This window comes from Tachypleus tridentatus, chromosome 10, assembly GCF_004210375.1.
Source record: "Tachypleus tridentatus isolate NWPU-2018 chromosome 10, ASM421037v1, whole genome shotgun sequence".
Classification (NCBI taxonomy): domain Eukaryota; kingdom Metazoa; phylum Arthropoda; class Merostomata; order Xiphosura; family Limulidae; genus Tachypleus; species Tachypleus tridentatus.
The window spans coordinates 112113970-112131212 of record NC_134834.1 but is presented as its reverse complement, the minus strand read 5'-3'; the positions used below and the strand labels follow the sequence as shown (position 1 = coordinate 112131212).

The 17243-nt window shown below is 33.1% G+C and overlaps 1 protein-coding gene across 3 annotated transcripts in view; it reads right to left on the bottom strand.

The window, feature by feature from the left end:
* Positions 1 to 1985: 1985 nt before the first annotated feature.
* The window catches only part of LOC143230101 (F-box only protein 25-like), a 73790-nt gene continuing 58532 nt past the window's right edge, over positions 1986 to 17243 (bottom strand). For all 3 annotated transcript variants that reach the window (XM_076463147.1, XM_076463148.1, XM_076463149.1), the window contains 3 exons: positions 14897 to 15168; positions 14073 to 14145; positions 1986 to 5327 (listed from right to left, as the gene is read on the bottom strand). In XM_076463147.1, the coding sequence (XP_076319262.1) occupies positions 5229 to 5327; positions 14073 to 14145; positions 14897 to 15168 (444 nt within the window). In that variant the 3' untranslated portion in view covers positions 1986 to 5228. The remainder of the gene's footprint in view (positions 5328 to 14072; positions 14146 to 14896; positions 15169 to 17243) is intronic.

The following is a 17243-nucleotide window of genomic DNA, read 5'->3' as shown; positions in this document are numbered from 1 at the left end:
AATAAGAAATTTCAATATATTTAAGTTTCTTGTTTTAAATTATAATAATTCTATTGTCTTTTAATCAAATTATCATGAAAAATTATATGTGTATTTTTCTAAATAAAATCAAGACCTATATCCTCAGAAGGAATCTTTATTACTTCAATATTTCGCTATTACAGCTTCATCAGGAGCTATCGATATCCTAGAAGTTCAATAATGCAGTTAAGTCCAATTTGAAACACTTTCTCTTATAAATCGAACATTGATATTTGTGTTTACAAAGTACGTGTTATAATAATATTAAACATTATTTACTTTATATTGTTAAGACAAACTAAACTAACAATGTTAAATAAATAATGTATAAAGCAATAACTAAACTATTAATATCATTATATTTAGAAGAGGTTAATTATCTGAGACATTCTTTCATATATGTATTGATAAGTATTTATTCTTCTCATTATATAAATATTTAAAAAACCATTAACGTCTCTACACCAGGTGCCTACTTGGTATTTTCTGTAAGCCAACTCCTAAAGCTCTTCGTTGCCCCCTGCTGCAAAACGAGGCGACTTTATTGGCTACCTCCATAAGACTGATAAAATTTGTAATAACAAAGAAATGTGGGAGGAGGCTGGGGAAAACCTGACGACTATTTTATGACGAAATGACCATTCACAGGAATTTATACAAGATATAATAAATTTTGATAGATAAACAAAATATAGACATGTTCTTTCGAACCGCATAAATAAAGAAAAAAAAACATTTAAAACCAGGTGCTTCCACATACAAGTAATAGAATAACCATGAAAGTAAACATACTATCAAACTTATCTATTAAAATAGTACAAAAGCTAGACATCTACCCTACATAGTTAATAACAAGGAAGCAACGCGATGTATTAAAACACAACTGTTAAACTACTAAATGTAGACTACATGAAAGTGTGTGTGTGTGAAAACCTTGTGGTGCATGTTCTAGTCCGTATGTAGGGAAGACCCGAACATCATAGAATATCTCAATATGTGCGTGTCATTCAAAACCTCAGTACAAACAACGGTTTTGCAGAACATTATGATAAAGAACATGGCATACCAGGAACAGATAATAAAGGTCATAATTTTCTGAACAGAAAAATTACAGAATCCGTTTTAATGAATGCAGATAAGCCTAAATTGAACAAATACAAAAGTTAGCCTTTAATACATAGATTTTAATGGCATTTTAAATATTTTAAAATGTTGAACTTTGACTATACAGACTTAAAACAATGTCTCTGAACGTATATACATTCAAGTGTTATATGTGTGTATTGATATAACACGATGGAAACATACACGAGAGCTATCTGCAACAGTCGCCCCTAATGTAGAGTGAAAAACTAGAGGTGCTACTGTTTTATCAATAAATAGTGAGATTGACCCTTACAACGACCCTACGGCTGAAAGGGCATGTTTGGCATGACGGAGATTCGAACCCACGACCCTCATACCGTGTTTCTCCGATAATAAGACCTACCCAAAAAATAAGACCTAGTGTGATTTTTGGGGATAGTTTTAATATAAGCCCTACCCTTAAAATAAGCCATAGTTAAGAGTGGCAGGAAGAGGAAAGAAATAAAAAAAATTAATTTATTAATTAGTTTAATAGTTAGTTAATTAGTTTGTTTAAGTATTAATCAGTTAGTTTAATAGTTTAACAATAGTTTATTTTAAATGGTTAGTTTAATAGTTTTACTTTGTAACTTCATTTTTTTTTAATATATCAAAATAAGACATCCCCCGAAAATAAGCCCTAGTGTCATATTTTGGAGTGAAAATTAATATAAGCCCTGTCTTATTTTCGGAGAAACACGGTATTACGAAGCGAGCGCCTTAACCACCCGGCCAATTTTATAAGTTAATAGCGAAATATTAAGCTAACAAAATTACATTCCAGAGATATAGACCATGATTTTATTTATATAAAGATGATGACAAACTTTGCACCCACATAAAACATAAATGTGTCTGCATTACAAACTTTATTGAACCACAATTCTTTCCACAGAATACAGAAATTGTCAAAAATAACATCAAAATACAATCTAACCCACCAGTTAAAAGGTCATTACAGATAAATATATACACCAAGTCAAGAATGAAACAAAGATTTTATTTTCACGTAGTTAAAACCAAACTGTCACACCACTTATGGACCTGAACATCTAATATAACCTTCAGTTTACAAAGCTTAATACAAACATAACCGACGATTCAGTTAATTATACACAATACTCTCGGTTTAAATACTTTCTTTTGCACATTTTTAAAATTTATTACATGGACTTAATTTATGATGGTAGTTAATTTTAAAATTTATTTTCTAAGTGAACTGTCTAGGCAACTGTGAAAGATTAATTTGTTGAAAACTAACCACTATTTCATGAAATAAACTTAAAGCTGTAGAAGGGAACATGTCTTCCCACACGACAGGAAAATATGTAAGCCTTAGAACACAGTTTTATTATGTTATATATGTAAGTCTTAGAACACAGTTTTATTATGTTATAAAACTTTTCATATAATTATACAGTGAAAACAATGAACTAATAGTTAGAAAAATAGTAAATAACTTCACACAGACAGCTGCACATTCTATATCAAAAACTAGTAGAATAAAGTACTAGATACTGGTAGCTGAATCACAACATGACAAAATAAAGTACTAGATACTGGTAGCTAAATGGAACACTCACAACTTGACAAAATAAAGTACTAGATACTGGTAGCTGAATGGAACACTCACAACTTGATAAAATAAAGTACTAGATACTGGTAGCTAAATGAAACACTCACAACTTGACAAAATAAAGTACTAGATACTGGTAGCTGAATGGAACACTCACAACATGACAAAATAAAGTACCAGATACTGGTAGCTGAATGGAACACTCACAACATGACAAAATAAAGTACTAGATACTGGTAGCTGAATGGAACACTCACAACATGACAAAATAAAGTACTAGATACTGGTAGCTGAATGGAACACTCACAACATGACAAAATAAAGTACTAGATACTGGTAGCTGAATGGAACACTCACAACATGACAAAATAAAGTACTAGATACTGGTAGCTGAATGGAACACTCACAACATGACAAAATAAAGTACTAGATACTGGTAGCTGAATGGAACACTCACAACATGACAAAATAAAGTACTAGATACTGGTAGCTGAATGGAACACTCACAACATGACAAAATAAAGTACTAGATACTGGTAGCTAAATGGAACACTCACAACATGACAAAATAAAGTACTAGATACTGGTAGCTGAATGGAACACTCACAACATGACAAAATAAAGTACTAGATAATGGTAGCTGAATGGAACACTCACAACATGACAAAATAAAGTACTAGATACTGGTAGCTGAATGGAACACTCACAACATGACAAAATAAAGTACTAGATACTGGTAGCTAAATGGAACACTCACAACATGACAAAATAAAGTACTAGATACTGGTAGCTGAATGGAACACTCACAACATGACAAAATAAAGTACTAGATACTGGTAGTTGAATGGAACACTCACAACATGACAAAATAAAGTACTAGATACTGGTAGCTGAATGGAACACTCACAACATGACAAAATAAAGTACTAGATACTGGTAGCTGAATGGAACACTCACAACATGACAAAATAAAGTACTAGATACTGGTAGCTGAATGGAACACTCACAACTTGAGGACGACATTTCAAACTATTTTTAGTTATTCAGTTCTATAATACAAGAGTCCCAAAACAAGTTTGTAACAGGGATTTATTTTGTTTACACTAAAAGTTTGTCATAACACGACCCAAAGTTTCATCTCACTTAGAACACACAGTTTGGATATTACTTGTTAACATCTCAATTATTTTGTGTTTCTTTTAACAGCTATTTTCGTTTCTCTTGTTTAAACCAAAATAACTAAACTTGATAATGTTCTTAAGAAAAAGTGCTGATAATGAAAATAATAAACACTGGTATACAAATCAATACATTTTTGAAGTGCTAGTTTGAAAACTATGTTCACAGGCAAATATGTACAAACAAGAACTCCTGTTTTATATTAAAGACAAAAGAAAATCACATTTGTTTAAAGCATATTGACTTATGATTAGTTAAATGATCAACTAATATAACGGTGTGATTTTAACATAGAACTCAGGTTGTTTATTGGGGTGTTAATTGTATAAAAGGTATCTAGCTGTACGTTATCAATATTCATGGAACCTATACCATATGATGTGACTTATAACACACAAATCAGATTGTTTATTGGGATGTTAATTGTAGAAAGGGTATCCTAGTTGAAGACAGCTAGCATTTTTGAAATCTGATGAGCCAGTTATAAGTTCCCTATTTATTTTTGTGAATATTACAAGGGTTATTTGAACAACTGCTTTCCTAGAAATGAAACATTTAAAATATTTTGTTCTGGATGTGATATTAAAATTGGACTCTGGGCATAGAAGTATTTTGTGAGTCATTAAATATAACACTACATACTGAAAAAATATCAAAACCAAAACTTCACGTATGTTACATGTTTGTTTTGTGTTTGGGAATAAGGAGAAGCAAGATTTGGAGATTTAAAACCTGGATTATCATCCTATACAACTGTTTAGTGATCATCATCCTATACAACTGTTTAGTGCTCATCATCCTATACAACTGTTTAGTGATCATCATCCTATACAACTGTTTAGTGATCATCATCCTATACAACTGTTTAGCAAAAGTAGCTCCCAGGAACAATGAAAATATAATACATATTTTTTTATAGATGTAACAAAATATCTCCTCAGATTTATTATTCTGTATATAAATAAATGTTTCCTTCAGTTGTGAAATGTTTGTACAAACAAGAAAATTTACTTTGATATAATAGATAAACATGAACATCTACAAAGTTTATTAACCATTTGTATAGTTTAACTTATGGAACTTTACCCTAGTAAACCTTGATAAATTTTAAATGTGAAAAGCTGAAGTTTCTTTCCTTCACAGACAAGCAATCTTTCATCAAATAAAATACAAAGAAATTATCCCTTCTCATAGCTGGTAGCTATAATTCCCAGGGGACACTCAAGTCTATCCTGCAGTCCACCAGAAGAGAAAGTGAAGTAGGGAGTGCATTTCAATCACAGGCTACATCACATTAAGAGGGCTAACAGAAGGTTCGGCTGTGATGTCACAGAGAAAAGAATTTGAGAAAAGCCTGAGGCTGCACTGGAATACACTTTTCATTTAGCTGCTGTTGTGATGCATGAATGCAGGGGTGTCCAGAAGACTGCAAAGTAATTTTAAAAAATAAGGTAAAACACAGAAGCAATAATTTGTAGAACACACAGAAGTACAACCCAATCACATGTACAAACCAACTCAAATTTAGTCCATATAATTATGATTAAGACAAAACATAAAGGACTTGATTGGTGGCTTACATAACATTAACTCCTAAATTTAGGCTTGACTCATCAATTGAAGTACTTTAATAAAGGGACAGCAATTATATATATACATACTGGAGTATTATGACTCAAGCATCACAACATTCAATAATTTACAGAACACTACAATGCAAAACTTACTTCCATCAGTCCATTTGTTCAACACTAGAAAACTCAAGTCTGTATTAACATAAAATTCTGAAACATGCTTATATCTTTCACAGCCCAGATCCAAACCTGAAACCCACAGATACTAAGATATAAATAGTTTTAACAGAATTACACTGTGAGAAACTGGAACATTTATAATAAATTTAGTGTCAAATTTTTATTAGAGAAGTAATATTAATCATATGTCAGTAACATAGCATAAACAAATAACTTATAATTCCAATTTCAATATTATACAAGTTGTAATTTCTCAGTTTCTATCTTCACCATCATGTAATTTATTTGTGCATCAAATTGCACATTTTAGGGTTTTTCCTCTAATTTTGTTCTTCCAAAGGCTTGTACAAATTAATTATACTGTAGGTTATTGCTAAGATAATTTAAATTTTCCTCTACACTTATTGCTTTACTGAGATATAACTAAAAGCTTTGTATGTTCACCTGTTTCTCAGATCAAGTGAACAGTGTAATGCCTCATGCTGTGATTATCTGTTTTATTGTTAAGAAGAGCAAGGTTACAGTTCTATGCAGAAAAATATAAAAAGGTCTAAACTATGTATACTAGTAACTCCACAGTCAATAGTGAAGAGAAAGGAACTGTATTAGTCACTTTACTTCATATTTTTCAACCATTCTTTTCATTACAGTTAGATTTTGTTAAAAAAAATAACTGATATTTGGTTAGGAGGTTCCACAGATTATAAAAGTGAAAACATTTTGATTGGTTGGTTGGTTGATTTAGTGTTTTATGGTACAAAGCAGCTAGGTTATCTGCCAAATGTCTGGCACAAAGGTAAAATTAAATTTAGTAAAATTCATAAAAAGGAAATTAAGGTAAAACAAAACAAAGTTTAAAATAAATAAATAGCATAAAACCAATGTTTACATATAGTCTACAACATCAAGTCTACAGTAATTCAACTTGTAAAGGACTTTCTGTAGCATAACTGTAATTATCATAACTCACCAGGAAGACTAACAGGTACGTACAAAACCACTGCCAGTCACCTGAAGTTGGCCTTTCCAGTCCTGGTTCTGAGTTATTTGATGTTATGGCCATTTTCAAAAAGTAAAGTAATAAAAAGATTTTAAAAGACATGTAGCAAAATTATAATAATAACTCACCAGGATGACTAACAGGTAGTTCAAACAGCAGTGTTAGTCACCTGAAATTGGCCTTTCTAGTCCTGGTTTCAATTATCTAATGTTATGGCCAGTTTCTAATTTCAAATCGAACTAGATGAACTGTGATTTTAAAAGGGAACCACATTAAAAAGGTCTAATGAATAAATTAAAAAACCTAAATGGCATTAAAAAGATTAATGGCTTTTAAAAAACTAAAAACACTACCAAGGTGGACAGTATCACCATCACTGGTAACACTGTCTAATGTTACGGACAAACCTTGGGACAGGACATGTTTAAAATGGTGCTATTGTTGAGAGTTGTAACGACGACAAGTAAAATGTGGCTTATTGTGATCTGAGTGTTACACAGACTACACACTGGTGCATCAGCTCCAGGTAAAAGAAAACTCTGAGTTAAAAAACTGCGACCAATGGGTAGTCTAGTTAGAACAACTTCCTCCTTCCGATCCTTACGGAAGCAAGACGGGCCAAAGTCCAATATATGGTTTTATTTGAAAAAGCTTGTTGTCCCATTGCTCACTCCAAGTTTACTGCCAGCTGGCACAGAGCTGAGCCTTAAATACAGGACCGTAGTCCATGTACAGAATAGGCACAGTGGTGATAGTGCTAGAACAGATAGATTTAGTTGTAATGTTAGTGAGCTCTTTCCTGTGAATACCAACGTGGCCCGGTATCCAGAAAAGCTGGATAGAAATAGATGTTAAAGATAAATGGGCCAGTCAGTTTTGAATATTGGATAAAACGGCATGTGAACCAACATGAAGAGATTCCAGAGCCAATAGAGAACAAAGCAAGTAAGTATAAATAGTGCAGTTTGAGTACTGCTTAGGTTCAATATGATCCAGGGCAAGAGAAATGGCATACAGTTCAGCAGTGAACACAGAAACTGCAGAGGGGTTTCTTAATGCAACCACCAAACCACAACAAACCATGGCAGAGCCCACACAGTCACCTGATTTTGAACCATCTGTATAAATAGGAATGGAAAGATTGTTCAGAAGATGTTCAAAAAAATAACAGAAAGTATTTCCAATCAGGAGTGTCTACTTTCCTGAAATGACTTAAAGACAAGTCACAAATGCAGACTGTAAGATGCATGGTGGGATGGGTTGACCAATGCATACAGCAATGTTATCCAAGGACAGACCCAATTCACTCAACTGCACCTGGATATGAAGGTCAAAAGGAGCAATGACAGATCATCTGTTCTGGGAAAATGTGGCTCACTGAGGAAGGAAAACACAACCCAGGTGGGATGCTTTGGTAAGGAACAAAGTTTCGAAGCATATAGTAAAGACAGTTGCAAATGGAGAAGGTTTCATGAGACTCTATGTATAAGCTCTGAACTAGGGAAGTGCAGAAAGCCCCAGTGCAGAGCTGATGGTCTGGCAGAGCCATAGACCAGTAATCCATAGTCGAGTATTGATCGAATCAAAGCACGATAGATATATCTTTAGCATAGAGCATCGACCCACTCCCCAAATGGTGGAAGAGAGGACACGGAAGATGTTTAGTGCTCTTGTCCATTTGACCCACAGTTGCTTGATGTGTGGTATAAAGGTCAGCTTATGGTCTAAGCCCCAAGAACTTTGTCTCAGGGACCACAAGCAGCACAACTTCACTGATACGGAGTTCAGGAACAAGGTGAATACCCAGTTGGCAGCAAAAGTGCATGCAAACGGTCTTAGAGAGAGAATAGCTAAAGCCGTTTGCTGGGTCCACTTTAGTAAATGATTCAGGGTAGTCTGTAGCTGCTGCTGAGAGGGAGTTGTTCAGTGATGCCATTAATTTTTATGCTGAAAAGTGTGACATTCAGAACACAGCCCTGAGGGGCTCCAAGTTCCTGTAGAAAAGAACAGGAAAGTGTCGAACCCACATGAACTTAGAATCTCCTGTCCATTAAAAAAAATTTTAATAAAAATGGGCAAATGGCCATTTAGCCCATATATACAGAGGTCTCACAAAATACCATACCTCCATGTTGTATCATAAGCCTTCTCAATGTCAAAGAATATTAATACAAGATGTTATCATTTGAGAAAGGTTTCTCTGATTGATGTTTTCAAGTCGAAAAAAGTGGTCCACAGTGGGGTGCTGTCATCGAAACCCATACTGTGTGGGCGAGAGGAGGTTGTTTGATTCGAGCAACCACACAAGACGAGCATTAACCATCCTCTCTAAGGTCTTACAGAGACCGCTCATCAAAGCAATTAAATGGTAGTTGAAAGGAATCTTAGAGAAAGGTAGGACAACAGCCTGGTGCCAGGCATCAGGAAGAACATTCTCATATCAGATCTGGTTAAAAACAATCAGAAGAAGAGCAAGAGAAGCAGGAGATACATGGAACAACATGTCAGAGTATATATCATCAGGTCCAACCGATATACTGCCAGACTGATGAAGGACCAGTTTCAGTTCCACCAGTGTAAAGGGACAATTATAGTTATAGAGAAAATCAGCTCGAAAGGAAAAAGGTGATTGCCCTGCCCGAGTTTTAATGGCTAAGAAGGTGGAAAAAGAATCAGAAGTGCTAGATACTCAGTAAAAGCTTTAACCTAGAGTATCAGCAATGCTCTGGGTATCAGCTACTTCCTGGCCATCAGAGAGAAAGATTGAGAGGGGACAGAATTATTTTGCCCACTGACCTTTTGAATCTTGTCCCATATGACTTTGGAACTGGTAGTAGAAGATATGCCAGTTGTGAACTTAATCCAAGATTCCTTCTGGCTTTGATGTTTTACCTACCAAGCATGTGCACGGGGGTCCACTGGAAAGCAATGTGGTTCGAGAATATGAGATACCTATGTAAAATATCCCAGGCCTGTTTTTGATAAGTAATGTTATGAATAATTTGTAAATGCTGCACCTCTTTTCCTTCCAACCATTCAGGGCAAGAATGAAATTAGGATGGGTGAGAGTCTTTACAATGGACACAATGAGGGTGTTTCACAATCATAGGCATCATGGTCCTTGCCACTGCAAGGAGCACACATCAAGGAACCACAACAATGTTTTTGAGTGACCAAACCCTTGACACTGAGGGTTTGGAATGTACAGCCATACTCTGCAATTTAGATAACCTGCTTTGATGGTAGCAGGCAGACATGGTGATGTAAATGTTAGAATGAGGACATTGGTCAGCACCATAATTCCATCTTTGCGAGTGGATATACACCTCACTGCAGAAACTCCTTGGGTTGGAGATTCTTACTGGTTTCCCCACTCTAGGATGTTTTTCAAATCCCTCTCAACAATAACTCCTCGTGACAAATTCAAAGTAGCATGAGGTGTAACCTCAACAGGTATATCTCCAATTGCCTTTGAATGCAAGAGGAGTTCAATGTGTTGAGATGTGGATGTTTCCACCAATATGTCACCAGATCAAAGCTCCTTTACTGACTTTGGAGAGCCAGCAAGTCCCTCTAGTTCCTTCTGAATGAAAAAGGGAGACATTTGCTCTAAAGATTTGTCTGAAAGTGAATACAACATAAGAAATTGAGGTACAACAGGTGGTTAGATGGTGAGGATTGCTGCTCAGAATCTTCAAGACGTGGTCATTTACCTATAGACTGTTTTTTCACTATTTAATTAAGATTTTTCAATGGAGTATCCATAATAAATAGAGGGAAATTTCAGTGCCTACTGACCCCACCCACCATGGAGGGGATGCACTACAATGTCAAACAAGGACACTGCAGCAACGCCAGGGATTTATGAGCACTATACCCAAATACCAGCATCGGATATAATGTCCACAACACTTGTTGAGAACATCCAACACTGGTACTTGGTTGACCCTAGCCCAAGTGGACCAGCCAATTGACCCAAGGGTCCACCCCAAGGCTGCCCATCTACAGGAATTCAAGGCCAAAGTGGTGTGTTCGGGTTTGACTCCTAAACCACCAGGATCCTCTCCTCCCCTTCACAGGTTGCTACATACGGCAAACATGTGGGTGGATATTTAGATCCCAAAAGAGGTAAACTGAAACATCAGAACCTTCCCCTGGGAGCTCCCCTCACCACGTACAGGAATCCAGACAGAGAAGAAAACATTTTGAATGAAAAGTATTTTTCTTCCTGTCATTACATTCACCTTTCACACAATTACAATGACTCAGTAAATGTTCTAGCAAATCAATACTAGAAATATTTTATAGAAAAATCTAATTTTTTGTGTATAATATTTATATAAATTTAGTAAAAGACAGACAAATTTTGTGAACTCACACAAAGTAAATTCTGAATTACAGCAATCAATAATTCTCCAGTACAGACTGTCCAGTGGACCAAAACTGTGTACTTAGAATTAAACTCTGCTGAAAAAGTTAAAGATATTTAATGTATTAGCTATACTAATAAAACAGCCTGTAGGTGTCAGCACTATAGCTCTAAGAGGAAATAACCTTGAGCCCTGAAACTTTGCTTGAATATTAAAGAGATTCTGATACAAAACAATTTGTTCCTATTTCTACCAGTAATGTAAAATAATAAGTTTTGTAATAATAATAACAGTGTGTTAACATTTGTATTATTGGAACAAATTGTTTTGTTGTATCTATTTCTACCAGTAATGTAAAACAATAAGTTTTGCAATAACAGATATAAATAAAAACATGCACAAAAGTGTTATAATTCATATTATTAGCAGAAATGATTATACTTAAATGTTTATTTCTACTTCTGATTTTAAATTGATAAAATCTTTGAAATAAAAGTCGTTGTTACCTCTGTAGAGAAAAAACAAATTTAACCTCATTTAAAAACAAACAAACGAAGAAGAAACAAATAATTCAGAACTTTTTTCAATCATTTTTGAATGAGCAGTGAGATTCACCAGAAAGTAATGGGGAAAAAATCATATTCAGGAAGAATCTCTCTAAAGGTAAGCAATATTACCCATCATGCACAAGTTTCTCCTAATAAAAATACTATGTTTGTGTAAGTTTGTCTTTAATTTTAAATTAAAAAGTAAATTTTTTAGATTGCTCAGAGAGTGACTTAGGGCTAAAGAAGTGGATAGGTTTTGTTCTGTATAGGTATTTTAAAAACCTGTTGTTGCATAACAGTTTTGTAATGGCAGGTTTTAAACAATCTTGGAATGAAAGTGTTACAATTCATATGATTGGTGGAAATGATTAGAGATAATTGTCTGTCTGTTTGTTTGTATGTAAAACATATTTTCAAAACACAGGAACAATAACTCAAAGTTATTGGCCTCAACCTGTAAAGTCCACGTTTTTTTTTTTGTGTCCAACTCTATGTTGGACTAGGTTGGAAATGGCATAAACTTAATCATCTTGCTATCAAATAAAAATCCATGTAGCAGTCTTACCATGAAACTACTCCACATGGATTTAATTTTTAAAAAAAGTAAAAGGGTGTAATAAAGGGTGATTTGAATTTCTCAGTGTAATGATACAGTATTATAATGAAAAGAAATAATTTTATTTAACGATTACTGTTGGTGTACCTAAAACGTCAGGGTTTGAGACTGAATCACACAAGTAATACCTGGTGAAATAAAGTATGCACATACACAGAGTTTATTAGTAAAGGGAAATATGCTCTTCCACTCATATAATTTCACATTCACAAAATGCTTGAAAACAGTAAGTCTTTCTTTTAGTATTAGTACACATAAAAAGTGAAGTTTTGATCCTTTCTGTTTAAAAATATCTAAACATCAGCCCTTTGTTCACGTAATACCTGGGCAATGCTGTGTAAGAACAGTTATTATGAAACAGCTTTCATTATGTTATTGTTTTTTTTCTTCTTATAAATGCAATAAAAAATACTATGCACATCTTTGATTACTTACAGCCTAGGTAAATTTGATGCTTTTGTTAGATATTCACAACCGACTATTTTTATACGCATGACAAGCTTTATCAGATGAGAACAGGTGTACCACTGTTTTTATATGTACATAACTAACTGCCAATATAAGATTTTGTTAAATCCAATACTTTACAGATGCACTACTTTTTTAGACTTATTTAATACCCTGTTTAATTTCTGTAAAAGTTACCTACAGTTTCTTACTAGTACACTTTTAAAAATGGTCAGTCAACTAAATAGGCTACCACTACAAAAGACTGACTTTCAGTTTAGTTTTAATATTAGTGACCTTTTTCTTTTCTTAAACTGGACAATAAACTGCACATCCAGTTAACTAGGAATGTTAATTGAAAAATATAAACCATAAATATTATCTAGTTTACAGGCATTTCCTATAGTCATATTAAAATTAAGGCTAAACAATCCATTAACTGTTCAACTAAATACAGCATGAAGCTTTAGGTTTGCATTTTTGCATAATCAACTTTGTTGAAAGAGAGTCCCTAATCTAAAATTCATAAATATATTTAATCTATACTATAAAGCAAGTTGCTCTGTATGTTTGTGATAAACATTGTCCAATTTCCTTACTTACAATTAACTTGAAACATAAATTTTAGAAAAACTACTTAAGGGTACCTACTAAACTAATTTATTACAATATTGAAACATAAATTTTAGAAAAACTACTTAAGGGTACCTACTAAACTAATTTATTACAATATTGAAACATAAATTTTAGAAAAATTACTTAAGGGTACCTACTAAACTAATTTATTACAATACTGAAACATAAATTTTAGAAAAATTACTTAAGGGTACCTACTAAACTAATTTATTACAATACTGAAACATAAATTTTAGAAAAACTACTTAAGGGTACCTACTAAACTAATTTATTACAATATTGAAACATAAATTTTAGAAAAACTACTTAAGGGTACCTACTAAACTAATTTATTACAATATTGAAACATAAATTTTAGAAAAACTACTTAAGGGTACCTACTAAACTAATTTATTACAATATTGAAACATAAATTTTAGAAAAACTACTTAAGGGTACCTACCAAACTAATTTATTACAATACTGAAACATAAATTTTAGAAAAACTACTTAAGGGTACCTACTAAACTAATTTATTACAATATTGAAACATAAATTTTAGAAAAACTACTTAAGGGTACCTACTAAACTAATTTATTACAATACTGAAACATAAATTTTAGAAAAACTACTTAAGGGTACCTACTAAACTAATTTATTACAATATTGAAACATAAATTTTAGAAAAACTACTTAAGGGTACCTACTAAACTAATTTATTACAATATTGGAACATAAATTTTAGAAAAACTACTTAAGGGTACCTACCAAACTAATTTATTACAATATTGAAACATTGTAAAAACGGCCAATAAACTCACCTTCCAAAACAGACAGCGACAATGTCGACACAGAAAGAGACAATCAGCATATTCCTCCTTCAAACCAAAGACTCTGAAATTATAGGTAAATAAGTACAGAGTTTATGTTGTAAGAGTTTATGTTGTGTGTGTGTGTGTTTACACTACTACTTAGAAATGATGCTGCAATAACTGTATGTAGGCAATACAAGTAACAACTTTGTTGTACTATTAAAGTAAATGCTAAATATTTCTTTTTGCTACCATGTAGACCAGCATCAAGAATATCACTTGTTATCAATGACAACAGGTTAAGTCAAACGAAAAATAATACTTACCATTATGTTATTGGGTGTTCTTCAAAATGGTGTATACAGTATTATAAAGCTACAGTTCTTTTAGACAAGCAAAAATATTGCTACAAGAGTATCTGACAGGAAATTACTGTCAAAGTCTTGTATGAGAAGCAGAAATATTGCTACTAACATTCTTGAGAAGACATAACTGTCTACAAACTTTGGAAAACAAGAATAAATACTACTGTCAATATATTCTGAGGACTTTTTACATACATTTATAATTTAGAGAATCTGGGTAATAAACGTATACAAATGTACTAAGTTGCACAGAATAACAGCATTTATTTTTTTCATTATTTATCACTAAACTCACACTTCTACTATTTCCAAATACTTTAGTTGTTCATCAAGATACATGCATATAATGCCAATTACAGATACATAACATTGAGAATATAAACTACAAACATTTGAAATCACCAAGTTTTTCTAATGTTTTTATTGATGAAGTTCAAAGTTTCTTAAAACAATTTTATAAAACCTTACTTTCGTAATCGATGAAACACTTCTTGCCAGTCAATTCTCACTGGTCGTTCCGATTTAGTTTTATAAGATTCAGTAGCATGACGAACCTGCTGTCGAGTGAAGTGAAAATAGCACAGTTGACGCCAGATATGTTGCTCATTGATCAAAGCCTCCATTACATCATAAGCTTGTCCTGAACTAATAAGGTCTCGGTAGTCACAAAGACGAAGTAGGATCTCTCGAATCAGTTCAGCAGGCAGGTGTGTTAGCTTTGGGCTGCCATCATCTTTGGGCTGTAAAAGTTAATGTTATTTCCATCATTATGACAGTCTAATAAATATCCACCTAACTGATAACAAACTCAACCAACCTAGCAAATAATTCAGTAAATCCTGGATACCATTTTCAAAGCAATCAAATAAGAAAGTTGATCAGGTTTCTAAAAGAGTGAAACTCCAGACACATTGATAGTACATTAGTCCTACTATCAAGAAGATTCAAGATCATTTTATAACACTACCTACTTAGGACTTCCGTGAAGATAACACATTAACCCTAGAATGCCAGTGTGGTTACTTTAGTACACAGGTTTAACTTGTACAAGTCATAGTGATCCCACGCTGATGTTCTTGGGTTAAAAGGTGAAATACAAGATAAAAACTGGTTAGTAATTATAATCTAGTTATTAAAAACAAATAGTAACTAATTAATAACTACCTTTAAATCATCATATAAGCTATTAACCATGTCAACAAATGGTATCCAATTGTCACAATCTCACCTTTAGTACTTGAAAATGTTATTTATTTCAAAGAAATATATAATTTTATATTTTGTTGGTTGTAATCTTTGAACGTACTTGCATATTCAAGCTCTCTGAAGGAATTTCAATTTTAAAGTATCTCTGCAGTAAATGTAAGTACGTTTTGCAATGGGCTATTATGGTCAAAAATAATATTTATTACAATTCTAAGTAAATCTGACTACCAGAATGGAATTTTCTACAACATTATAACAAAACGTGGCCATTAGTATAGAATTTTGCCATTAAGAAAACTTGACAACTGGGACAAGATTTTATACATTAAGAAAACATTACAACTGGGACAAGATTTTATACATTAAGAAAACTTGACAACTGGGACAAGATTTTATACATTAAGAAAACTTGACAATTAGGACAGGGTTTTATACACTAACAAAACATGATCACTGTGGTGGGATTTTGTGCAGTCCAAGTGGTTCTGAAAGTTTTATATTACATAACATTTGGCTTTTGGTAAAACAGTTCTTTTATACTAATATAATAATCCTACAAAATTTCTAGCTCCATTTCTCTTCAACGTCAATGATATTTTATAATAAAAATGTAAACATTGACAACTTCTTTAATAAACATTCTTCAGGTAATACACTACTTCAAGTGTTCTTACATTACCATCAGTTAAAATAATGTTTCCACCAAGTTAACTTGGAAAATGTTTATCATTTTATTTTAACACAGAATATTGACCAACATGACATATTTAACAATTCCTGAAACAAACAACTGGAACCATTTGTCTCTCACAAAAAAAACAAACCTAAATTTCAGTTGTTACAGTTCTAATAAACATATTAGCAGATGGATTATGTCATTGTAAGAATTTTTGGAACATTACACTATGTAACACAAATTTTGTTCCTGGATATTATGTGTTATTTCTTAATTGCTTATGTGGTAAAAGTACAGAAAATAGTCATTATTCCCTTCAAACTTTGCTTTTGTGACCTAGATAATGAAATTTACCTATTTTCTATGTAAAAATGGACAAATTTGCACATTTTCTTTTACATAAGGTCTGAGTAAAACAACATATGAAATCAAGATATACATGTATTTATACTAAAGTTATATAAAAATGTTTAGAAATGAGTAGTTTCTCAAGATTTGCAACTGTAATGTAAATCGCTTTCACATATCAGTCCCCAAATATAGTCTCCCATCATGTTTTTATTATACGCTCCTTGGTAGCAGCATTCAATGTCCAACATATCTTAGTCGAAGTGCTCGCTTTGCTCCTCTGGGTATGCTCCCATGTTATCCTTGAATTTATCAAAATGAGCATCAAGTATATGGACTTTTAGCAACATCCTGCAGCCCATACTGCCATAGTTCTTCACCCCCCAGCCCCACTCAACATACTTCAAGGCTTCTAGCAAGGGGAGGAGATGGATACTTATTCCCATTATGAGGCAGCACAGCTTTGAGGCTTCTGAACAAGCCATCAATGAAGAGGTGCCACTCGTTCAGGTTACAGGCAATTCCAATTGCCTCACACAAACTGGATATATAGTGACAGAAGCAGAGCCCATCTTGATGAATGAA